The 26,432-nt window shown below is 39.3% G+C and overlaps 2 protein-coding genes across 5 annotated transcripts in view; both read right to left on the reverse strand.

Annotated features, from left to right (window-relative positions):
- Positions 1-4,572: 4,572 nt before the first annotated feature.
- Positions 4,573-11,601, reverse strand: sinhcafl (SIN3-HDAC complex associated factor, like). Its single transcript, XM_028476774.1, has 6 exons — positions 11,031-11,601; positions 9,315-9,481; positions 9,120-9,219; positions 8,916-9,030; positions 6,643-6,793; positions 4,573-6,562 (listed from the first exon to the last, which is right to left on the reverse strand). The coding sequence occupies exons 2-6, from the start codon at positions 9,440-9,442 to the stop codon at positions 6,379-6,381; spliced, it is 678 nt and encodes a 225-aa protein (XP_028332575.1). The 5' UTR covers positions 9,443-9,481; positions 11,031-11,601; the 3' UTR covers positions 4,573-6,378.
- Positions 11,602-11,883: 282 nt separating this feature from the next.
- The window catches only part of dennd5a (DENN/MADD domain containing 5A), a 39,919-nt gene continuing 25,370 nt past the window's right edge, over positions 11,884-26,432 (reverse strand). For 2 of the 4 annotated variants that reach the window (XM_028476662.1, XM_028476669.1), the window contains exons 6-22: positions 26,035-26,250; positions 25,712-25,946; positions 23,649-23,799; positions 22,700-22,793; positions 21,787-21,918; positions 21,397-21,549; positions 21,214-21,301; positions 21,036-21,123; positions 18,824-18,952; positions 17,833-17,954; positions 17,586-17,731; positions 16,189-16,307; positions 15,926-16,107; positions 15,684-15,766; positions 14,885-15,008; positions 14,477-14,645; positions 13,107-13,290 (exon numbers count right to left, since the gene is read on the reverse strand). In XM_028476662.1, the coding sequence (XP_028332463.1) occupies positions 13,107-13,290; positions 14,477-14,645; positions 14,885-15,008; positions 15,684-15,766; positions 15,926-16,107; positions 16,189-16,307; positions 17,586-17,731; positions 17,833-17,954; positions 18,824-18,952; positions 21,036-21,123; positions 21,214-21,301; positions 21,397-21,549; positions 21,787-21,918; positions 22,700-22,793; positions 23,649-23,799; positions 25,712-25,946; positions 26,035-26,250 (2,415 nt within the window). Of the gene's footprint in view, positions 13,291-14,476; positions 14,646-14,884; positions 15,009-15,683; positions 15,767-15,925; positions 16,108-16,188; positions 16,308-17,585; positions 17,732-17,832; positions 17,955-18,823; positions 18,953-21,035; positions 21,124-21,213; positions 21,302-21,396; positions 21,550-21,786; positions 21,919-22,383; positions 22,489-22,699; positions 22,794-23,648; positions 23,800-25,711; positions 25,947-26,034; positions 26,251-26,432 lie in introns of all 4 variants that reach the window. The other 2 variants (XM_028476677.1, XM_028476653.1) reach the window with 2 other exon arrangements.

Here is a 26,432-nt window from a genome sequence, read left to right on the forward strand (position 1 = left end):
CAAACATGTAAAGTTTGACGCAGATTGGAGAGTGCTGCTCAAATTTCCTGTTACCAATAGGTGGCGTTATGACTTTGAATACATTTTAAAGTGTGGTTGCGTTCAGACCAAGACTCTTGTCTAGCATGTGAAATTGAAATGCACCTTGTTTGTATATCTCAGTTGGTGCTCAGGCCCTAAATATCTGAGTTGGCACATCTTGTCACTTTGTGCACAAATTGTGGTTACTCTATTTGTAGCACAGTATAAAAAAAGTAATTAAAAACTAATTATATAAGAACAAAAATAGTCTTTGGGGTCGATAGAAATTTGTGATATAAAAAGTGGGGTCATGATCCAAAGAAAGGTTAGGAACCTCTGCCCTAATTGGACAACATAACCCCAGTTCTATGAGTAATATGAGTAAGATGAATTAACTATGGGATGCATCCTCCATCTGCAGCCCTCAAAAGCATTTATATCAATCTGCCAATCCTGATTTGCTGGTGAAACGTGTTCGTCTGTCAGGGACACTCCCACCTACTATAAAAGGAGGAGGCGGACAGGCACCCTCCATTCAAAATAAGCACCTTTTCTCACTCGTTTGAGCAAGAAGGGTTGTCTAGTGTGACATCTCACTCATATTACTCATGGAACCAAGGTTATGTAAATAACCTAAAGTTCTATTTCATAATATTTTGTGAGATGTCTCACTATGGGAAATGGAAGCTCCCGTATTGCAGACTTGCTTATCAAGCGGAGACCAACCCGCGTGGGCAGAAATCTGTACACATTAGGACAGTAAAACCGCTCATGGCGGAAATGTTCAGCATGTAAAAGCAGACAAACGTGAGGGGTGAGGTCCAACTCGCTGCCGCACAAATGTCCAGCACAGACACTCCCCTGAACAAAGCCCAGGATGTGGCAAGACCCCGAGTCGAGTGTGCATGCAGACCCTCAGAGCCACAGACCCTGACTCGTATAAGCCAAAGCAATAGCCTCCACAACCCAGTTTGACAGGCGTTGCTTAGTAACAGGCTTGCCCTTACGGGGATTAACCCAGGAGACGAACAACTGATTGCTCCTCCTGAGGCTCCTTGTCATGTCCGTATAAGTGTGCACCACACAAACTGGACATAACACATGAGTCTGCTGCTCATCCTGTGAAGCAGAAAAGGCCAAAAGGTCAGTGGGAAAACATGAACTTATCACTTTTGGCACAAGGCCGGGTTAGGCTTCAAAATGATCCTCGCATCACCCGGGAAAGCTGAGCGTATGACGGGTGCACCAAGAGCACATGGATGTTACTGACCCGCTTAGCTTATGCCAGCGCCAGTAACAAAACAGCTTTCAGAAAGGCAAACCTCAGGCTCGCCTTCTCTCGTGGTTCGAACAGAAGATGTTTAAGTCCCTCCAGAACCACTGGCAGATCTTACAGTGGTACCAGTGGTATGGACAAGGGGAGGAGACTGCGCACTCCCTTCATAAACCGGCAGATCAGCAGGTGCTTGTTTGCCGGTTTCTCCCCAAAGCCTATATGACAGGTGCCAATCGCAGCACATTTTCACAGTGGAAAAGGCTTTGAGTTTGCTCCTGAATCACCATGTTGCCCATCACTTTTCCCATGGTCTACACCAAGCAGCGCTGGGTGCGGAGACACACGGTCGAAATCACCTCCATTAACGTTGGGTCCTGAGACAGCAAAATCCTCACACAGCTCCGCTTGGTAAGCTGTGAGGAGGTAGAGGACATTCAGCGCTCTGGCCAAGAGCGCCACTGCGTAAGCCCTGCCAGACAGGGCGGATTGGAGATGGTCCACTCTAGTCGGCAACATGGGTCTCCGGAGAGAAAGCGAAGACTGCCGTGGCAGCAGGTGCGCCGCAACAAGTGGTTCCACCGGTGGCATACGGAGCAGTCCGAGGCTCTCCATCGCCTCACAGTCAAGGGATGAGGGACCTATCACCAGAGATTCTCCGCTGAAAGGGCAGTCCTGCCAGGGACGCACTACTTCCACCAACAGTTCAGGGAAGACTGGGAGAACTTGTCTCGGCGTGCCCTCGAAAGTGGGGAACTTCTTCCCTTCATAGTGGGACCTGGTGGCCTATGTCACAACGATCGGCCATGGGATGGTCAGCCACGCTGCAGCGCATCTGCACACTTTGACCGTATCCAGGCTTGGAAGAGGGGAGACAGGTGTGGAACCCTCGTCCTCCTCTCGAGAGGCAACAAAGGCGGTGGGCAGCTTGCTCCGAGCCAGAGTGATGAATGTGTCATCCTCTTCCTCACCCCATAAGAGAGATCTTCCAGGTCAAGATGGGAGCCCCAGCTGGAACCATGAGCAGCAACAGTGTCCATGAGAGCCGTTTCCTCTTCACTCGCTGCGGCGGGAATGTCGTGAGGAGGAAGGAAGGGGCCCTGTTTGGACAGGCTGACTTGACGCGCTAGCCTCTTGTGGAGGCTCCGTGTGTTAAATACTGCGCAGTGCCAACACGAGCCGTGGGACTCGACCGCCAGCCATGTTCCAGACCCAGGCAGTTGGAGCACACCTTATGCTTGTATTTGTTGGACATCTTGCATCCACATCGACAGAGAGCATCCCTTCCCCTCGGTGAGAGGAGCCTTGGCCTCCATAGCCGTGCTGACGCAGGCAGGTAGAGCAGGTGGATTAGCCTGAGCTACCACGTGGTGGCTAGCAGGTGCTAACAGGGATGCAGGTCAACGCGTGCTGGAGCGCCTAAAGACGTTGAGACGGCAGCTGGTGTCTGGAAGCTCGAATCCTGGAGTATGGAGCTTGGAGCTGGGCTGGTCGCTGTCGTGAGAACCCGGAAAGAGGACCAACGTGCCGAGGAGCCCGGAAGCATCGAGGGCAGGACTGGCCCTGAGGCAACAGCTGGTTCGCTGAAGCCTGGAGCGTAGCATGGAGTGGGGCAGTCACCGGAGTGAGAGAGTCGCTAGGAAGACCAACGTGTGCCGGAGTGTCAGTGTTGGGAGAGAGACAACAGCCGGAGCTGAGGCTCGGTGGTTCATCACCTATGAACAGAGGATAGCACTTGACCAAGCAAAGGAAGGTAAGCGCTGGCTTCTTCTCGACCTGGTGTGGTCCAAGCAATATACTTACTATACTTACCAGAGTCCGTCGACTGGAAACCGAAGATCGACCTGTGGACAGTTAAACTGGTAAAATACGAGATATGCTAGAGAGAGAGAAGAGGTGTTTGAATGGAGGGTGCCTGTCTGCCTCCTCCTTTTATCGGAGGTGGGAGTGTCCCTAGCGGACGGACATGTTTCACCGGCCAATCAGATTTGGCAGATTGATATAAATGCTTCTGAGGGGTGCAGATGGAGGATGCATCCCATAATGAGAAATATTATGAAATAGAACGTACCATTTTGTCTTTATTTTAATAATTTAGTCTTGTCTTTTTAAAATTTCATTTAATTTTTTTTTTTTTTTTTTTAATACTGGCAATAATTTATTTATCTTCATTATTTTTCTCCTAAAGCTCTCCAAAATTCAATTATTTCTCACTTTTATACATACGCAATTAATTACAGAAATTGCTGGTCCTAGCAATATCACGTCTTTCAATCTTTAGCCAATTAAAAAATACAATGTCTACTGTTCACTGTAGGGAAAATATTATATAGGATTAATGCTCAAAATCCATGTTTTTAAGGGTAATTTACAGGGATGAAATGTTTACTTTGTTGTACTCAGAAGCCACTAATTAAAATTACCATAGTTTAATTTAACTTTCATTGTTAATCTATCATAAGACACTTTATTAACATGCACACAAAATACTCAGACATTGAGCATATAATTGCACAAATAGACGACACTTATAATGGGTGATGGTTAGTAAAATAATGGAAAATTGCAATGCCATCTGGTGGACAGTGGGTGGCGCACAGGTACTATTGTTTTTTTTTTTATGTAACTTGATAACATTTCAAGAAACAAATTTTACAGAAAGATTAAAAAAAACAAAAACATAAATAAAATTAAAGAATAAAATAAATACATATTTCAGTGAAATACATGTAAGTAGTCAAGTTTTTATAGCTTTGGGGTTTAATGAAGGCCGATTGGATTCTATTTATTGTTGAAACTAATAGAAATAATTTAAATGCTGTTTTTTAAGCAAACTTACATTTATGAATATGGAATTTTCCTATGATGATCAACAGGTCGATTATGTATATTCTTTGTTGTTTTTGGAATTGCAAACATTGAAATCTAAAAAAAAAAAAAACATTCATACACACAAGAGAGAAGCTGTACTATTATTAAAGGGTCGGGATTTACCGGGTGCTGTATTATCGACCCACGCAAAATGAGCAGTTAATTTGTAATAGTCTAAAAGAGTAACTGTGACTGTCACTTGTATAAATAAGTCAGTTAACTATATTTCTTAGCTACTGCTTAGTTTCTTCTGAGGTGAAAGTGTTCCATGATAATATTTCTACCAGCATTATATTGACCACATTTAGTCCTTATATCAGAACTGCAAAACACACTTTTATAGGTGACACAGTAAGACTTTTTTTTTTTTTTTTTTACAAAAAGGGTTTTTATTAGAGTACAGATCTACATTGTGGTAGGGTAAGCTATACAAAAATCTAGTTAACATTGCATTTTCAAAAGGAAGTGCACAGAACTCAAAAACGGACTTTCTGAAAGGCTCTACGCCAGTTATCTCAAAGTTTTGTTTAAAAAAAGGTTTTGCAATAAATAATATAACTTACATTTGAAAAATAAAAACAAACATTGTTAAGACATTAGGGCACATCCTGCATCCCAAAATGTACCTCACAAATGTAATATGGCAATTTCAAAAAGAACAAGAAAGAAAATCAGCTTATTTTTCATCTCAAAAGACAGCAGCATTTCTCCATTTAATCATCTACGTTCAGGGGGAAACCGCTCTTCTCCACAAGAAGTTACACATTGAAGTTTAACAGATCATTGCCCAACACTTTAGTATGAGTTTGGTTACAGTAATACCTGTGGTGACTGTAGTACTAATTTGGGAAGGATGCTCTATGACTGAGCAATATTTCATCTTGACACACAAGAATGATCTTAAGGTTAGCCGAACTGTACGAGTATAAAAATGTCACCATACTGCTAAAGTAAAAAAAAATAATTAAAAGCCAGTTTGGTTTAAGGACAATCACTTCCCACTGAGACAGCACAAGTGACAGGGAGCCCCAGAGTACTCATCACATTCATAACGTCTGCATAGTCTCAACTTTGACAGATGCATCTTAAGATAAATTACAGTAATGACAAAACAAATACATATGCCCTGCACTAACCTAATGTGTTTTCTTAATGAATATCTACAACAGCGATCATATACAGTAGGGTTATTACAGTCCGCTGATGCTTCCTTTTTGTTTCTACTTTTCCCTGCAGTTTACACATTATTCTACTGAGAGCATTAAATACAGCTGCCTTTAAAGAGTTTAGTGGAAATGAGACATAACAGAATCTAACATGTTTATGTAGTGGTTTTAATTTAGCTAATTTTAAAATGGCTTGGATTTACTGAAAGCTAGTATTCTTTGTGCACTCGATCTATGTTTAAACTATCTGCATTACAATGTGCAATCCCATTTTATTGGAGATTGAAGATATAAATACATCATGGTTTTTTTTCTTTTCTTGCAAAAACAAGATGGTGATATTGTATGCATGATAAAACCAAATACATGTGCACAAATTTATAAAAAAACATATAAAACATTAAATGGTGTTTCAATAACAAGAGTGTGCTTTTAGACATGTCAAGAAGACAATAGTTCCCATCTACATACACATATGAAACATTAAAATAAAAAGACAAGGGAAAAAAAAGGGTCAAAAGATTAACCGTGGCATTAGAAATAATCTGTACGTACTAAACATGTGGCGAGAAGGCAAAACATGTTGAGGAACAACTTGTATACAAAGTAGACGTTGGTATTAGAAACAGCTGGTGTCTTTCATATGCACTTACAATTCAACACATTACAAAAAAAATAGCACAGTTCTGATATGTATAAAAAGTGACCAGATATTTACAAAAAGCTCACCTTTTCGTACAAAATAACCAAATACAATTCAAAAACATTGCTTTAATAAAAAAAAAAAAAGAACCTCATTACCCTATAAATAAATCTAATGCCCGTGAGATTTAAAAAAAACCAAAACTTTTCATTCTTTCTATAAAAATGAACTCTCTACAAAAGGTTTAAAAAAATATTCATCCAAAAAGAAATGGTACATTAACAAGAAACATCTAGCTAACCGATCAAATGGGAGGAGTGTAAAAAAAAAAGGGAAGTCTGCCACTGGAGACAAATCCAGGAGGATGCCATGAATAGCCCTGCAGAGGAATTAGACACAAGCATTCACCAGGTTTCTTTCATCTCTTCAGGAAGCTGTGGAGAGGGGGGGTCCGGCAGGTGAGCTGCCACCTGTGTGGACGTCAGCGTCTTCTGTTTTTTGGAGCTGCAGCAGGGCTTGAACAGCCGTGGATCAATGATCACCTCTCCAAAGCGACCCTTGTACACAATACCACAGCACACCTTCTGCCTACAACACAGACACAAAATTCTGATTAATCTAAATCAGTTCCTTATTATCAATCAATGTGTGATCAATTTCCCACTTACCTTTTCCAGTATGTACGATCCAGGAAAGAGAAAATAGAGGGACTGGAGCGTCGTTGTTTGGACTCAATGTCTGACCCATCATCTGACTGGTTACTGTAACTGGGAGACTGGGCAGGAGACACACTGGAAGTTGTGCTGTGAGCATCAGAGTCTGTTTGGAAAGAAAGATCAACTGTTAAAATTTCACAACACCTTAAGTGTGGATTGAGACTTTTTGCATAAAATTATACATGTAGTAACTTCAAAGAAGCCAAAAGATCAACAATCAAAGCTCGGCTAAGGATACTTTAAACCAGTGTTTCTCAAAAGGGGGTACACAAAGGCACTGCAGGGGTAGGGCCCTATAATTTCCACATTAACAAAATCGACCAATGAAACCTGAATACACTGTTGTACACAGAAATTGACAGAATGTGGATGAAATGTTGTCATCGTGAGGCAAAGAACGTTTGTTGTGGAGAAATGTTTCTGGGGACCACTCATTAGTGACAACTTGAAAGCTTCTAATGCTGCATTCACACCAAACGCGTTTTGGGGTGTCAAAATCGTGCCCCAGGCCCGTAGTTGGACACTTGTGCTCATTGAATCAGACGCTTGTCACCAGTGCTGAAGACACTCTGGACGCGCGTCCAAACAAGTTGAGAAGAGAGCGCGTTGAGGGGAGGGGCTTCTCTGTTCCCCGTGGTGTTCATACAATGGATGATAGTGTGACGATCAGTGACATTCATAATTCACCTAGTGACCGTGAAGTGATGGGGAACATTGTGTTGAGAAGGTGGTGTTTCCGGTCAGATGTATTTTGGTGTGACTCAGTGTGTGCACTGTGATGTTAGAGGACTATAGAGAAGTTTGGTTGAATGGAGAATAAAGTTTGGAGTTACTTGCTGAACACGCCGCCTCAAACCCCCGTTCATTGGCTCTACATTATCAAGAGAGTGGCTTGGTTTCATTTGTGCATTGGCACCGTTTCTGGATTCACCAGAGCTGCGCTCAGACGAGAGTTGCTTTCAGTGCTACTTTCAATTTTTTTTAATAATTATGGTCTGGAATTATGTCATCAGGTTAATTAAAATGAGGTTGATCAAAACTTAATCAATAAACCTGATCAGATTCAGTGAACCATTGATTCCTGAGGGGAAATTGGGTGACATTAATGCTGCTCTCACATCTTTATATGAAATAAGTAATTCAAATGGAGCAGTGAGAATAATCCATGTCAGTAGAACTTAAATCTACCTTTCAATTGTACAGTAGATTACACGTTATTTTAAATTACATTTATATTTTTTAGATACATTTTTGTTCAATTACGATTTTTATTATTATTTATTTTGTTTCCACACAGACGTTAAAAACAAATATTTTGCGGAAAAATTGATAAAAATATTTTTTTAAAAATGGAAATTAAAAAATAATTTGGAAAACACCTAATTTGGGAGAAAAAACAAACAAAAAACAATCGATTTCATAGGGCCCAACAGGGGGTCCTTGAGAGAGAGTGGAAAATTAAAATAAAGCATGAAAAATATGGGGTTTTTTAAATGTGCATTTTGGGTTAAAAACATAATAATGATGGAAAGGGTCTCAATTAGATGAATTGAAAATACAAGGATGAGTCTTGGTCCCCCAGCAAGTGGGAGATGACCGTAAATGATTAAAAACTAGTAATAAATCTATTCAGGATGCACTAAATACCATTTCATCAGACTTATTTACAAAGATAAATTCTTTAAAATGTGTGCCAATACTTCATCATGTAGATTTTATAGTATTCTGAACAAAGGGGGGTACTTGGGTTCAGGAATAAGAGAACGGAGAAACTTGAGCCAAATAAATTTGAGAACCACTTCTTTAAACCAATTATGCCTAATAATTAAATATTTATCTATTTTTCAAAATGGTGTTATAGAATATTTTAATAATAATAGTAATGGTTCCATTCTTTAAAATAACACAATTAGACACAAGATATTGAAAGCTTAAAAATGAGTGTGTTTTCCCACTGTTAAGAACCCTACAGCTGTGATAGGTTGAAGGTTCCTTTACTCAAATGGCCACAAGATGTCGCTCAAATCCAAAGTCAGATCAGGCCAAAGAGGAAAATCAAATTCAAGTCCAAGATTAACATAAAGGTCATTGTGTGGTGATAAAGAGGCTTTTCCTTCTGTAACATTTAAAAGGATAAACACATTTTGACATTCCTGAAAACTGTTTGAAGAATTCACTAGTCGTTCTTTAATGAAGTTCTAGATTTTTATTCTTGGAACACTCACTCTGTCTCTTGAACTTGTGAAGCTTCTTCAGCGTGCTTTTCTTCTTTCCATCGCTGTTCTTCACTTTCTTGGGTTTTGTGACCTTGAAGCCTGGACCTGCTCGTGCATCCACCACCTGTTTCAAACAAAGACACTTCAGTCTAAAAGTTGTGACTCAGTGAACACAACGGGAATAGCTTTACAGCTCAACAAGAGGCCACTCACATGGTTCCAGTTCTTCTTAGATCCATGAGGGAGCTTCTTCCACCTCTTTACCAACAACACACAGGCATTGCAAATGTCTCCGACACGATCCTCTGAAAGCCTAAACAAAGTATCCCCACATGTATTAATGGCATGAAAAAGATCAATATTATAGAGAAAAAAATGACCAGTTACGAGATAGATTAAAGTGCTCACCCAAAACAGAGTCTGAACGTCTCCTCATACCGGCTGCTGTCCGTAAAGCGGGAGCTGGAAGACTTGGTCTTGCAGATGCAACAGCCGTCATTACTCCGGTAGATCTTTGACTTGTGAAAGCCAAACATCCTCCGTGTGTTGGTGGGTGTGATGACAGCAAATTAACCCTTAGAAAAAAAGAAAAAAAAAAAGCACACGGTTGGTGAACTGTCCAGGAGAAAAGCAGCGTGAGTGTCTGCAAACAGCATATCTATTATCTAGTGCTGGAAAAGGGGGCGGGGCCTGCACAATGCTGCAGAGCATCACCTCAAGAGAGTGTGACTGCAAACACAAGACATTTAAACAAGTGTGCTTTGAATCAAATAAACATTACAAGTTATATCAGACAATCACTAGATAAAATCCGGTGTCGCAGCAGTAGATGAAGAACAGGCAAAAATTTACCTGAAAAAGGTTAAGTTTTAGTGGCATTAAAATCAACACAATGTGACCAAAATGTTTGGTCGAAATTAGCTTGTTGGTGTATATTGTGGTAAGTGATATACAATGTAAGACAATGGAGTGGTAGAATGTGAGTGTATATTTTAACCAGTAATTTGTAAATCAGCATACTACTCAATACATTTTAAAATGGACTGGTTGAACAAAACAAATGCAGAGACGAAGAAAAAAAAAAAAAAAAACTCACAACAGGGAAACACCAAAACAAAACATGTCTCTATGCTTTAATTTATTTTTAAAACATGAACACAAACAGCAGTGTAATTACCACAATTAGAAAATAATTTAAAAAGAAACAAAGCAAAGAGAAGAATAAAAGTGACGAACGCTTCAACATGGTTTTTTAAGCCTCCCAAAGACATTTTAATAAAGAGGTCAAATATTCCTCCCCACCAAGTCGAGGTTTGATGCATCTGCAGTTTGTTTCCAGTGAATATCAAAGGGTTAATGACAAAAACATTGGCGCAATCAAAGCAACTAAAAAACCTAACTCAACGTGAAGAGCTTGATGCAGAAAGTATCGATAACAAACTAAAAACATAGACAGAATCCCGGGCTTCAACTTTCAAACACTCAGCGTGGCTACAACACGCACACCCACTAAACAGCCGCTCTTTTACTAACACTAGTTCCACTAAATAACGCTTATACCAACATTAAGGCATTACATAAAACGTCATTATATCCAAAAGTCCCAAACAGCCATTAAAATATCAATTTACACAGCTTCCAAAGCGGTGTGAAGGGTTGCTTTAATATTGTGGAACAAAAAGCGGGCAGTAGCGCTTTCTGTGAAGTCAAAGAAACAAAAAGCTACCGGACTGTTCACGGATTTATGTCCGTTTAAATGTGACCACGAGGTGAATTCCACGCAGGGTTTGCGCGCGGTTGAAAATGTTACTGAAACATATAATGTAAATATGGACTTTAAAGCAGATGGTGAGCCTAACTTAAGCCCGCTAGAGCGCCAAATATGGCTCATTGTTGTTAGCCGTTAGCATGCGAGCTAGCCGACGCCGTGCCTCCGCCACCATGCCGCACGGACCCTTCACTTCCACGTTATCCCCATTGTCGTGGAGTGTTGGAACAAACGGCAGAAACGGACACGTCAGCGAACGCATTCTACGTCTTTACGGCCATTTTACCAGCACATAGCAGACAGGCATCACGCAGTTAATATGTTTTTTGTTTAAGAGAAAGAAAGAGTGTACTTACTGAACAAAAACTTTGAATCTTCGCCGTATTCTTTTTACGCACTGGGCATGCGCACGTACTGCATGCATACAGCTGTGGATTAGAAGCCCATTTACATAAAAAACATGGAGGTGAACGGCCCGATCCCGCAATGACCAAATATGGATGCAAGCCGATAGGTTTGAACCTGAAATTGACCAATCGTTGAGCGCTACACGTAGCCTTGAAAAACAAAGCATGATGGGAGATGTAGTCAGTTTGCAGGACGAGCTGCGTCGCTTTTGGTAACTGGCAAGCTTTTAAACTACAACTCCCACAAACCACGTGGCATGGACTCTAAAAGAAAGAAAGAAGGGGAAAAAAACAAAAAGCTGCTTCACATGGCGCGAACGAGTTTGTTTACATTTTCTCGGTCGAGAAAGCACAATTGATATCTATTGCAACTATTATTGATATCTATGACTATATGTATCTTATTAACACTGGATTTCTACGTCAATGACAATGCTGCTTTTACATTCAAATAGATTAATTTGTAAAGCAACTGGAATGCATTTCAACAAATTACTTTATTATAATTTATTTTCAGCTAAAAAAACAAAACTATGCACTATGGGCCTATTTTGTGGCATCTAGAATCCCTTTGCACATTATCTTAAAATAATGAATGCATAAAATGAAAGTTTATTTCTTACAAATTAAAAAAAAGTACCTCAGTAAGTTGTCACAGCTTTCACTAAGGCCATAAAATATTCCAGAGGAGCACGTTAATTTTTTAATGCTAGGTGGTTCACAATTTCACAAAAAATATTCTCCATTTTCTTTTAGATGTGTTTGCCCTAATGAACTGCAGTATGTACAACCCCGTTTAATGTAATGTTTAGCCAGATTCTTTATTTTCATATTTTTACACTGTTGCTCACTTAGTAAACACTACATTACACAGCTATATCAATGAATGTACAACTGTTTTGAAAAACTAAAATATATATCTCCCAAGATGCTCATGTGTGGGTTGTACACAGAAGTACAACAGAGTCAATCCAAATGTTGTTGGCACAGAAAAGGGTTTGTTACATAATACAAATCTGCACTGTAAAATTCAATGTATGAAAGAGAGCAGGGCCCCAGAAATATATTTTCATTGTCGAGGATGTTGCATAGCAAGAAATCAACTTGACAAAAATCTAGGGTAGAGATAAGTTCTTCTGGGTCCTTTATCGCAAGGAATCTAAGATTAGTATACACTTTTTGTTCAGAAAAGCGAGCAGATGTAATGTAAAGGCTAGTGAAACAGGAAACAGGTGACTGTCTCTCTGGTCCGCTGTGCACAGAAAGCTAGGGTCAGATAATTCATGGAGCACTTATGTGTGGACTACAAGAATCATTTTTTTTCATAACCTCCAACTGAATATACAGTCCATCACTGGAAATAGACGAAAGCCCCACACACCTAATGTCATGCAAGAGGGTCATTATTTCAGCGCAGAGTTTTTCACCTAAAAGATTTGCATACTTGTACTTTTTTTCAGGGCTAAGACCAAAAGTAAAAGCTTTAATATTCCTATGTCAGTAAATCCCCTTCCCCTCACCAAACCTCCCTGCAGTACATACTTATAAAGCATACCTCAACATCATTTGCTTTAGGCTCTGCACTATGACATTATTATCTGAGTTGACAACAGAGCAAGCAACTTTGACTGGTTTAACAAAATAATACTGTTTTCTCAGAAAATATATTAACAGTTTTGTACCTCATGTTACCTTAAATATAACCATTGTCAGCAGTTTATGACAACATTGAAAATATTTAGCTTTCAATGAAACATTATAGCACAAGTATGCCAATGTTAATATTGTGGAAAGTCCTGTTTTATAATAAACATTTTAACATTTAATGGCAACATGATTAAGGATAAAAATAACATCCTGAAAGGCTCATTGCACTTAATATATGGCAAAAATAACAGTAGCTTTGATATAAGCCAGAAAGTGTCCATTTGTTCAAGTCTCTTCCTGCATATAAAAGTTCTGTTTTTCTTCTCAGTGGTCCCCAGTAATCGTCCTGGTCACAACTGATGGAAAGTCCATTTGGTTTCAGATACCGACGCCTTTGACAAGTGAAGCCTCCAGAGTAATGTTGAAGTCTTGCAGTGTTTGTAGCACTCGGATTAAAGAGTTCACCAAAGAACGGTCCTTAAGCAGTGCTGTGTCCTCGTACATTTGACCTGTGATTGGACAGTCTGCAAGCAGAGCTATCCAGTAATGGAGCAAATGGTCTCTGAAAGAAGAAACGACACACACAGTTTAAAAAACACAAAAAAACAGACATACAAACCATCATTGTAGATACTATCTCAAAAAGCTTTCAACTGGATACAAGATATACAGTAAGCATTACAAGCATTGCAACTATTTTCTTCCTAACCAGCGAGTTTCTTTGATTTGTTTGATCGACTGCAAATAGCAAATTTCACAGCCTCTAGGCAATGAAAATAGCCAATAAACCAACAAATAGGGTGCTCAAAAACATTTAGTAATACATGCTAGAAATAAACCGAGTCATTGAATAGCTCTGGATGATAAATTATTGTTATAGTCGCGCAAATTATTGCGATAAACAATATTGTTGCCAACCTTTTTTGTTGTTGACCAATTTAACCTATAATGTGATAATCGTACTATATCCTAATAATGCAAGTACAGCTTTTGAAATGCAATACAAGTTTATTCCTCATCAGTAATTATTACCATTGTAATTTGGAATGTCAAGAACGTTTAAATATCCTAAATAAAACAATCACATAAAATGGACTCAGGTCTTTAAAAGTCACTATTTCTAAACAGTTACAGGGTCTACTGTATTTAATAAACACTCCAAAATAACTCCACACACACTAAAACAATACAGTACATAAAATGGTAATCATGTTTCGACAAGTAAAATTTGTACTTCAGTAATTATTGAACATTCAGAGACAGACGTATATTAATGTACATTTTTAACAGGTAACTCTGACAATCCTGTTACAGTCTTTATAACCACATTCACACAAAACATGCAGGTTTTATTATATCTGAAGAAATAATTCAGGTTGGTTTTATTGTGCGTTTGTGTCAGTAATCATCATCATCCTTTTATTCCTTTGATACGGGGACATACAGTGTTGTCTGAGCACCTGAACAAACCGCTTTCCCCAAATGAGACAGACTTTCCACTATGGAAAGAGGAAGGAAATGAGGAAAACAAACGGGCACACACAGAAATATATTGAGCTCATTTTCATTTCGCGTGTGATTAATTGATTATAGTCCCAGGCCTATTGTCATATCTTATGGCTCCAGCACCAAGCAACAACCCAAAGCGCTCCATGAGGACCAGCACAAAAAACGTTATGTGCACCACTGTAAGTAAGTTCATTGTTCAACCACCTTTTTTTCCCTACACAATAGAGGAGCTTTCCCACCTTGCACCCAGACAGACGAGCATCTGGAACTTTCCATCTTTTCCAATGTTTCTAGAGGTGCTGTTGATGGCGCGCATGAAGCGACAGAAGGTTCTCACTCTGGTTTGCCAGTTTTCATCTGGCGCTGCCTCTCGCTGCTCAGCACTTTCAAAGTACATTTGAGACTTTTCTGTTGAGAATTGTACATGGGTTCGATTACAAAACATATACATTTTAAGGCTGCATTCGTATAAAAGAAATTTAAAACATCAGACAACCAAATTAAATCAGCAGACTCATGACATTATAGCACACAGTTCTGTGCAGTTATCCTGCTATGGATGGACTTGCAGTATGTAAGTTATGACACATGACAAAAACCAAGTGAAATGGCTGTAGACGGGGTCTCTGAATGGCTGCAGTCCTTACCCAAGAAATCCCAGATGAAGACATTCTTAAAAAGTCGGGGAGATTTAAAACCGTGCTGGAAAACTTGCTCCAAAGCCCAGACGAGGCCGAACTCCCCACAGAGGAGAAGAGTCAAGCTGCCTCTCTGTGGACAGCCAAAGATACATCGAAGTACACTTAGAATCAACGCATTTTCTAACACCTGGTCTCGTCCTACTTGTCAAGTTAATTTCATACCAAGTGGGCTTCTAAACATCATATGAAAACATCTAAAAACACACAACACTCTCACGGGTCTCATCTCGGTGCAGGAGAAAACGGCCCCTTCAAAATCCCCAATCGCACCAAAGAGAGGGAAGTACTTTAACATTTGTAACGACAAATAATTATTACAAGCTTTCAGAAAGATTTATTGTCCTCTGCAGTCATCAATCATTGTTGGGTCAGTCCATTCTAGAGGTGGGGCTTAAGAAAGGGGGATTTCCATGTTAAACCCTTTGTAGTCTCAACTACAAGGAATAGCTCTGAAAGCCCATAATAAACAGTTGCGTTAAAATGCACATTAAAAGTATCCAGTAAGCCTTTTCCTTTGAGTTGTACTCATCACACCACCTGTCTCGGAATATAATAATTATCTGTGCTCATGCTTTATAACAGTCCATCTTAAAGGGGAAAAATTATTTCAACAATTAGAATTAAGATACACAACCTGCAGATCTTAAAGCGCTTGATGGCCCACCGGAGCAGACAGCTGCTTTTCTTCATTTGTGATGAATAATAGAAATACATGCCTGGGCCTGTCTAGACTGCAGTCTCTCACCTCCTTTTCTGGCTTGTGGAAGTGCTTTACAATCCCGTTGATGGCTTCTCCCACTCCCTCCTGGATCTGACCCGTGTTTAACTCTGTATAGGGAGGGGGGGAGGAAAAGAATAGGAAAATAGCCTGTGAGGCAACACGTGCTGTACAATAAAATAAAACCAAATAAATCCCATCATTAAATGAAATAAATCAAAATGACACCCTGTCAGTGCAAATTGTGGTTTCCTGGATGAGAAACTTACTTGGCTTGCTGTTTGGTGAAATGGTGACAAATCTCCTCATCATCCCTGGAGATTGCTGCATTGGTGGCGTGCGACACATACGCTCATCGTTCTCGGTGGTGGGGGTCATCAGTTCTCCCACCAGGATCCTCTCCAGACTGCCATCATCCACACCCTTCCCCAGCCATCGGCCACATGGGAACCTACAGCACAGGAGCACCCAGCTTTAGTTTTGACAAAATCAAAACAGTGGTTGCTGGACTTCTCTCATGGTAGTGACTCACTTGTACGTGTGTCCTGTAATCTCATTGCGAACCATCACACACTCTACAAGCCACTTTGCATAAAGCCCTGTGTTGTCGTGACCCATCTGCACAGTGGTCAGTTTTCCAAGGTTCTGGCACTGAAAGAGAACGATGCATATTAATCAAATGACACCAGGGTTGGGGTCAATTACTTTTATAAATTACAATTACGCTTTCAATTATCCATGTTCAATTGCAACTCAATTACAATTACGTTGACTGGCATTTTCTACAATTACAATTATTATTTTCCCACTAAAATTAAATTACAATTACGTTCTTAATTACAATTACTCACAATTACTGAGCCCATAAAACATAACCTTCCTCTTGCATTAGCATGTCTTATGATAACAGGTCAGTTTGACCCATGTTTTAAATCAGCAGAAAAATATATTAAAAATAGAAAGTGTCTAGAGATACGTTAAACGTAGCCAAAGCCTCCGGGGCGTTTTCGGACCTTTTCTAAATAAGCATAATGTGCCATGTCTTCACTGTGTCAGGATGGCCGAGTGGTCTTAGACTCAATGATTCTTCCTTCCGCCAACGTGGGTTCGAATCCCACTTTTGACATATACATTTTTTCATTTAAACATATTTCACATGGGAAATTCCACCTTTAAGAATACATATCCGGCAAAAATAAACATTTTAGTGTTAGGGCTAAAATAACAGGATTAGCGGGGTAGCTAAAAATAAATATGAGCTAAAATACAACTGATGGAACTTTAAATTACGTGGTGCACCTATCACGTGATCTAAACTGGCCAATGAGGGGCGCAGCGTATGCATAGAGTGGAAGTCTATGGATACGTTTGATGTATCCATAGACACGACCATCAAAATATCATCTATCATCGAATTTGATTCTCATTTTTTGGTTACCTTGTTAGGCTTTCTTATCCATGAAAATATTGGTATTAATATTTTTGGTGTGGGCATCTGAGCCTTTTCTCTAGATTAATTTTTTTTTTTTAATTATTTTTCATTGGTGTAAAATGGGAAAACTTGATCTGAAACAAATTTTTAAGAATTGTTAACTACATATGGGTAAAATTGTAAATAGAAATGTAACATGGTTCCCGAGTTTTGCGTTAAAATATAATTGACAATTTTTATAAAATATTCATGACAATCACAAATACAAAGTCAATTATCTGAACTCAATTACAGTTCAATTATGATTACAACAGCAACCACTTTTTTCCAGTTTCAATTAAAATTACATCATAATTGTAATTATCAATTATGCGATTACAATTATAATTGACCCCAACCCTGACTCACACATCCAAAATGTATTCTATTCCCTGTTCATTCTCTTTTTTTTTTTAAACTTATTGATAGATATTTATACTTGGATTTGTACAGCTTACCTCAAATGTGATCTCAAGCATATTTCGGGGAACCTGCAGCACTCCCGTCTCTGCCAGCTCACCAGAAACACACACCCAGGGGTTGGCTGTGAACATAGAGCCACCCAACTTCTTACTGGGAACAGCCACCACATGGTAGGGGATCACTGGCAGACACACACAGAGAAAAGAGTCACAATCAATCTGGTCCGTCTTTGGCCTGAATCAGGATGACCTGTACGTAGTGACATTTACTATCAGCACTTACTGATGGTTGTGAAAACGTTGGTGAAGCAGAAGTAATCGACGGCGTTAAAGGACAGGAGGTGGTAGAGGAACTGCTCTTTCTCATCATCACAGCGCAAGAAGGCATAGCGCTTGTAAAGCTTTCTAAATTAGCAAAAAGCAACAAAAAAAACATTTAATGAAAATGGGATAAAATACGTAAATATCACATAAACAAACCCTAGCCATCACAGGAAAAATAACAACAACACAGACAGCACAGTGACTATCAAACAGTAGTTTTAATTATTCACGTATTTATCTTTATATCTTTTATTTAGCATCATTGACCAGAATTTAGTGTGATTCAGGTAATATGGGACTTTTGAAAACCCATAAATCTACAATGATCAGTTTAATTTGTTGTATGTGAGCTTATGCATGAGCCTAATACACAATATACTGTATATTTAAATGCAACTAAAAATATGATTGTTACATGTTCACCAGTAAATCAATTAAAAAATAATCATAATAAAAGTAAATACAAAAGATTATGATATTTAAATGTGTATGATCATTTTCTTTTCTTAAATCTTTTGAATATTTATTTGTCTTTTCTCCCAGAGCTGTGTGATATTCAAACTATTACCAAAGACTGTTTGTTTTGTCTGAGGTCGAAAAATTGCTCCCGTGCGATCACAAATGCAGACAGAACACCCCCTGACCCACTTCGACATTCAGCTATCAATTATGTATAAACTTGTGAAACATTTATTCAGTGTGCTTTAATGCTTTACAGTTTCAGAATAAATAATAAATTATAAATGCCGAGATCACATATTATTGTCATTTGTTATGAGGCAGACATTCCACCACAATCAAACTAAGCAGGTCACGCTCATGGTCCAGCAGGGACATCACCAGACACTCAGCGATCACTGGTAAATCTTCCTCTGTGACTTTGTTGGGCTGGGATATTTCAATTATGATAATTAACAAAAATAAAAATGGAGATCTGCTGCTTTGCTCACTTTGTGAGCTCGTGATCAGACAGGAGCTGCTTGAGATGTCGGGAAAGCAGCTTCTTCTCCATGGAAAGGCGAACCCACGCTCTGGCCTTTCCCACGTCAGTCTTGATCTCACCAATATTCTGAATGTGTCTGTAAACGATACGGCAGAGAGACAAAAATTGATGAAGAAACACTAAGGAAAAAAGCTGCTTTCTCCAGTGATGTAACCCCAACATTAATTATAGCTTGTTCTCACCTGTCATCCTACATGTAACATACTTTAGACTAGGGGTGGGAAAAGCAGAAAAGGTTTTGAAAATAATAAAATAAATCTTAAATAAAAAAAAAAACAAAAAAAAAAAAAGCGCGAGCGCATCAATAGTTGATAGTAGTTATTTAAAGGCTGTTTATTTAAAGGTTGACTTAATGTAATTTAAATCTTCTGATCATCAAGTTGGCTAACTAACTAGCAAACCAACTCAACTCTAATATTGTCTGTCTTTTATTTCAGTTCTAAGTTATTCTCCGAATCAGAAGTTTTTAAACGTTTAAGGTACAGGCAAAGGACGTAAATGAAGTTGTCAAACAGCAAGCTAAATTGATGCTTACACTGTATTAATGTAATTCAAAGCCTTGATTTACAGGAACACAGCACAGTGAGCAGTGTTGTACACTAAACTTTTTTTTTCCCTGTCACAGGGAGCGATGCCTCTAAGGGCTGAGGGCTGGTCCCGTGTCGTCGCTCCTCGACTCGACCGCGCCTCTGATGTCCAGACGCATTTCCTTCCACTTCACCTGTGCCATACGCGCTTCATAACACATCCTCTTCCAGCATCCATCCCCCCTCCCAGTATCCAGTAACCCAGTTTTTTCCCCTGCGTCTCATCTCCATGGTAACAGCAGAAAACATCTACAACACACACATTACCTCCATCCTAAAATACGCAAGGTAAAACAGATATATTTGATTACAATTGTCTCTCAGACTTCAAAACCTCTAATGACACATTCATTGTATAATGAGACAAATGTAAATAATTTAAATTCAATAACAGATTCAGATGTTTGCCTCTGTGATGGGTGCGATTGTGATCGTGCAGGCAGACGCTGACTCAACTGTGGAGGAGGGTCAGTCTATTGATACAAAGTGCCCTGACTCGACCCCTCCTCTCCTCTCTGATAGGTGGAGAGGATTTGGTAATTAGGCTGGAACTAACGCGCTCTCAGACACGCTTCCTCTAAGTCTTCTACACGCAAGCCCAGGCTTCCCGATGCTAGCATGTTTTAGCACGGTGGCTTCCTACATAGATATATCAGCAGACAGCTGTAGCAGACTGGAGTCTCACTTTTATTTACTGTCGATTAGTAATGGTTGCCTTCTTTATACTTCCCCCAGTCACACTGCTCAAGGTCGACTCATTAATAGAATAAACGTAAATAGTGACTGAACTATGTTACAAGGACCAGACTGTAAACAACTACTAGTCAAAATTCCCTGTTTTTCTTTTATTACTTAAAGGTGTCACCTCATTTACCAGGCGTTTGTACGCACAGATCTGTGCATACCAACATTGGCACACAACGTTTGGTAATTGTGTGTAGAGAAAAGTGTATATTCACACAGAACTTTTACCATGCACGCACATGAAACATGGAAGAACATCAAAACTACAAATGAGACGCACAGAGTCACAGTGTCCAGCAATGGTAAACTCTGTTTCCTCTAATTAACAAAAGGTTTTCAACTGACGATTCACTACACAATTTGAATAATTGGTGTAATGGAAAAGAACACTTGAAATACACATGTCCTGGCTTATCATTTCACTATTGGACGATTTTGAAAGCATTGACCCAAATACTATAGGCCCAAATTCAAGGCCTATACAATATCTTTATTCGATAAATAATTATCATCTCCAGCAGCTGTAATAAAAAAAAAAATGAGAAAAAAAAATCTGTTTTCAGAAATGTTTTATTTTAGATTGAGGTGAAGATAAAAAACAGTTATGCTTAGAATCATATTTTGTGTCTTTTTATTATGTATATAGTGGATTTATTCTAAAATGTATACACGGTTATGTACATCTAAAATGTTGGACAATTCAGTACAAGCTCTGATGATGATTCATCTCAAAGAAGCAAAATCAGACTCACATTTGCAGTCGGGGGCAACCAGCAGCTGATGCCTAACATTGTTACATCTGATACACATCTGCACAGCTTTACTTACCTCATGTCCTGGATCAAGGACACTTTCAAAGGAGGCATCGCTGATCCGCCCCCATCGGATTTACGCCTTTCTGTGTCGTGAATGCAACCTGTCATAAGAGCGCGTCACAGTAACTGATGTGAGAAAACAAGTCCACAAGTTTCACTTTCAGAGTAAACTAGATTTAGTGTCTATGTACCTGGGGGTCCGAGTCCACCAGGAGTGGCTGTTTTCTTCTCTTTGCTCTCCAGGTAATGCAGCAGGTGGGACCACAAGGCAGATTTACCCTGAAAGAGAGAAACCATGCACTGGTGCCATTAGTTCCCTTGTGTGAAACTGAAGTCTCTCGACTGGTGGGCTACAACATGGAGACCTCCCTCACCTGTTTGACCTGCAGCCCGTGGCTCCAGATCCTCTCCAGGAGGTCACACAGACTCGCTATCAAAGTGTTCTCCTCCACACCGGTAATGCTGACCTCGCCGTGACCCAACTCCACGGCCTCCCGACCCATCTTCTCTACCAGCATCCGTTTGGTCTGCACAGAAACACGCACAATCATATATTTAAACCTTTTATATCAGTTCATTATCAGTAGATCCAGTGCATCCGGAAAGTATTCACAGTGCATCACATTTTCCACATTTTGTTATGTTACAACTTTATTCCAAATTGTATTAAATGAATCTCTTTCCTCAAAATTCTACACAAAATAGTAAAATACCCCATGATGACAATTTCTTTTTCTTTTTTTTCTCATTAATTTCTTGTTCACCTTGTTCCTGCACTCCTTCAGAAGACCTTCCACAAACTTCCAGTTGGTCTGAGCGATGACTGAAGGTGACAGGTTGGACAGTTTTGGCTGTCTGATGGTTGTGCCTAAGTTTCTAGCTTCCTGGATGTATTTCTGAGGAAAGATGACGAGAGATTCCTTAAAATAACATAAATGGTACCACGGTGACTCTAATGAGTACCAACTTCATAGCTCTGTGACTTTTTCATCACAGTCTGGTCAACAGCAAAATGTCATCTAACTGATTTTTCATATGATTGTTTTATCTTTACAAATACATTTTCAAAAAAGGGGTAATTTAAAGACCTAGACGCCAACATTTAAAATATAATAACCCTCTTTCATAGAAAACCTACATAGGGTTGAATAAAGATTAAATAATATGACAAAAGAATCCCATAATCTTTCAGTCCTGTAAGGAACAGATATTTAATAAAAATAAATATTTTCCAACCCAACCAAACTGTCGGCATACAGTAACCTATACATTAGTAAAGTGCTAGAGGTTAGAGGAGGCAGAGAGCAGTATAGACCACATGTGTGGACAGGACACGTGGTCAATGTGCTCCCAACACATACCACGTCCACAGTCACCGACTTTAGACAGGGCTTGAAGGACTGCGAGAGCCAGTAGTAGTCAAGAAACAGCAGGAGCTGCAGCTCCGGAAACAAACACTCAACATGCTGAGAGTGTGCAAGCGACGGAAGAAGAAGAAGAAGAAAAAAAACTCAGCAAAGTGGCAGCGACCAGATGTGCAGGAAGGAATGAGAGAGCACACAAGATAGTGAGAGGCAATTTAGGGCAAATCAAACAGAAGAAAACAAACAAAATGAATGCAGATGAACAGTCTGTGTGTGAGTAGAGCTGTGGAAACAATGTAAGGATCAGTCTCACCTCCCTCTGATCGTTGTCTAAATAAAGGTGCTCAGCGTGTTGCTTCTGCCGGTCTCTTCTTCTCCACTGAGCAGGTGCGCTCCTCTTTGCCCACCTGTAGCACAGCACATCACAGCTATGACCACCTTAATTAGGCCCTGAGCACAGGCTGAGTACAGCCAACATGGGTTTGAAAGTGACTCCAGAACCTTGTTTTTTAAACGGATTGGATCAAATCTTGAAAAAGGGTTTTTCAAAAGAAAAAAAAAAAAAACAAATTACGGAATTGAATTAGATCATGTAATCCAATGGTGCAAAAAATCTGGATTAAACTGCTCCCAAAATGTAATGAAACTTGAAAAGTGTATCAAATAATACTTTATTTGGATCATGCAGTATAGCCTTCAAGATATACAATTTATTCATAAAGTTTTAATTTGATTTGTTCACCCATAGGGCTACAATGATTGGGTAGGTTAAAACATATTCAGCCTTTCAGTATAGGCCTACGGCAAAGTAGAAAGAGTTTGGCATCATAAAATAATTCCCATACAGCTGTCAACAAATAATATATTTCATTCGGTCACTAACTGATGTATATTCATCACAATCAAAAATATTGTTTTGTTTTTAGATTATTTTTTAGTGATGGATGCAGAAATAAAACAGGATAATAAAGCAATGGCAATGGCATCACTGGTTTTTTTCAAAACATAAATAGTCTAACTATTGCGTCCCTGGTTGCATGTCCTGTTTGAGCACTGGTTATCCAGATTAGATGAAAAGTTTCTATCCTGTTCAGATTGATCCAATTCAATGTTACTTTGAAAAACCGGCTCAAAAGTAAAATGATTACGTGGTCACTAACAGCAAAAAACAGACTTACCAAATCTGGATCAATTTTGTATGATTTAAACCTTTTGAAAAACCTGGGCCCAGGTGACGGATGATAAGAAAATGAAATAATCACTTGTTGCTGGTGGGCCCAGTAGAGAGCACATCGGACTGCAGCCGGGGGAAGAAGCCTTGCTCGTGACGTCCCTGACCGATCTTCATATCCAGCAGGTGGGGGTGCAGGGCGGTGTGGTCGATCTTTGTAACTCGCATCTCAATGGCTTTCTCTGCAGGAAAAGATAAAGTAGGTAAAGTCCAAAGGGTATTTTTTATAAACTTAAGCTTTTAATACATCTATCTAATAAAGATCGCTGGGTGTAAACATAAAAAATGTGGGTCTTCATCTTTGATACATATTTTTCCAACCTGACCTGTCTGTCTGGCTTTGGATTTAACAAGTTTTCATAGGATTTATACTTTTTAGGTTGTTTTTTTAAATTGATTCAAATTTTAAGAGGTGTACATGAAAGATGAAGGAAAAAAATAATGTTGCATCATCAGCAGTTAACAGGATATCATTAATCTCAGTGATTATTCAAGTCATGTGTGCAACATACAGTATTCATTATGAAGGATTTAAATCAGGTAAAATTATTCCTTACATGATTATAATCCAAGATTTATTAAGTTACTGTAAAAATGGCTGACTCATCTTTTGTTTTTTTAAAGATGTCATCTTGTTCATTATGATCGCTAACATGCAAATTAAAAAAAAAAAGAAATGATCACTATAAGCTTGCAAACTGCTTCATTTGCTGTAACAGAGGAAGTTGTGTGAAGGAATATCTACAGTACAGGAAACAAATTGAGGCCAAAAAGACAGTGATGTTACTTATGACTTAAAACATACAATCTGTGAATCATTTGAATATGATAGAGACAATATACAGTACATACAATAAAGGGACGACTGAGTTTATCATCTGATCAGTCTTGTTGTTCATTTCCCATCAAACAATTCAAAGTCAGAAATTCTGTCAGATTTACTATTTAAGTCTGAATTTAAAGTTATGTGGTTACTAGAAAAGGTATTACAGTACTTGTAACTGTTATGATCATAAGAAGATTAATCTTACATTATCGAGGGACGATGACATCATGTTTAAAAGATTTGTCTATTAACTGAAACCTTAAAATAAGTAAGAAGGTAAGTAAACTTTCATAGAGCACTTTCTACAGATAGCGGTCACAAAGTGCTTTACATCAAATGAAGCAAAAAACAATATTAAGAACAATTTCTTATTTACATAATCAATAAACCTGTCTGAACAGGCTTATGGATGTTGTAAATGTTTTTAAAAGTTTTTTTAAAAGACTCTCGGGAGTCAGAAAAAGTAAATTATCTTTGGTGATTACTGATCCCCCTCGTAACGGAGCGAAACATGCAGGGAAGTCAGTGTCTAGTCTATAGACACGCCCACTCATGAATATGCATAAGTAGGCCGCAAATAAGCCTATTTGTAGAGTTGCTCGAAAAGTGGCTTTTCAGAGGCTAAAACTCAGGAAAACAGGCGGGTTTGGGAAAATAAACCTCATATACTACGTTTTTGGGGTTCTTACAACAAATGGAGATGGGTGAAAAATGGCATGATATGAGACTTTTTAAGTCTAGCAACGTAAAGGTAGGGTAGGCGATTTTCAAAAAGCTAGCATGATTTTTAATGTAGTCTCCCTGTGCACTGTCTCACTTACATACATGCGCACAGCTGCTGTAGAAGCAGACCTCAGCTCATCACTTGTATTGTATAGAAACATTGTCTCATGTCTCAGCAGTAAGTAAACAATAAACTTTACCATTATATATGTTAAAAAACGTGACTAAAAACTTTGTTTTAACTCTGTCAGCGGTGACGTGCTTTCAGTGTGAGCTTGTGCATGCGAGGGGACGAGAACGAGCAGGGAGACGTGATTGGTTAAAAACAACCAGTTTGTTTTTTTCCATTGGTCGAAGTTATTACAGGTTTACAGCTACTACAGATGATGGATTATCTTCATTCCTTTTTCAGAGCACATAAGATCTTAATTTCTATCAGGACAATTTCAACCAAAAACTTAAAGAGAGTGTATCTTGAGAAAATCGCCTAACCTAGCTTTAACATGGACAGATGTTGAAAACAAAGTTGAGGATTTGTGCCTTACCTGATTCTTCAATGTTGGTGCATCTCTGGTACATGGAGGTACGCAGTGTGGGCGTACGGACATTCAGCATGCGAATCTTATCCACGCGGGCGTCAAACACCCTCAGCGTGTGCTCCTTGTCCTCATCGTCGTGACACAGGATCTTACTGTCGATGAAAGAGGCAAACATCTGTGTCTCCAGGAAGCGTGAGAGGAATGGCAGGTAGGGCTCCGGTTGGTCGGACAAGAACGAAGCCTGGATCAAAACGTTGGTAAAGCAGATTTTCGGTGTCATGTTTGAAATCACGCACTTTCCAGTCAATCTGGTACCTATAGCACTTTACCTTGTCGAAGTTCTGCATCTGGTCACGGTTGGTAAACCAAGACTCTTTGTCCTGACTGGGTTGGATAACAAACACCTCATAGTCTGCGAACATCTGTGTGAAACGGTTGGCGAAGACTTCGCGGATATGAATGTTGGAATTGTGCATCTTCAACTCCTCCTCGTCACACTGAAGCCGTGGATCTTTGTAACTGCTGGGATCTTCTTTCACCTCCAGCTGGTGTGCAAAGACATAACCGTACATTAGCGTGTTTTAGCAAAAGTGATGTTTACAAACAACAGTTGAAAAAAGCTGCCGTTATCTGTCGCCCAAACACAGCCAAACAAGTTGTTGGAAGGTTAGCTGAGCAGATGTCAGCACAAGTGGCTAAAAAATAACATTGTGCAAACTTTGCACTG

The sequence above is a fragment of the Gouania willdenowi genome, chromosome 3 (genome assembly GCF_900634775.1).
Source record: "Gouania willdenowi chromosome 3, fGouWil2.1, whole genome shotgun sequence".
Taxonomy (NCBI): Eukaryota; Metazoa; Chordata; class Actinopteri; order Blenniiformes; family Gobiesocidae; genus Gouania; species Gouania willdenowi.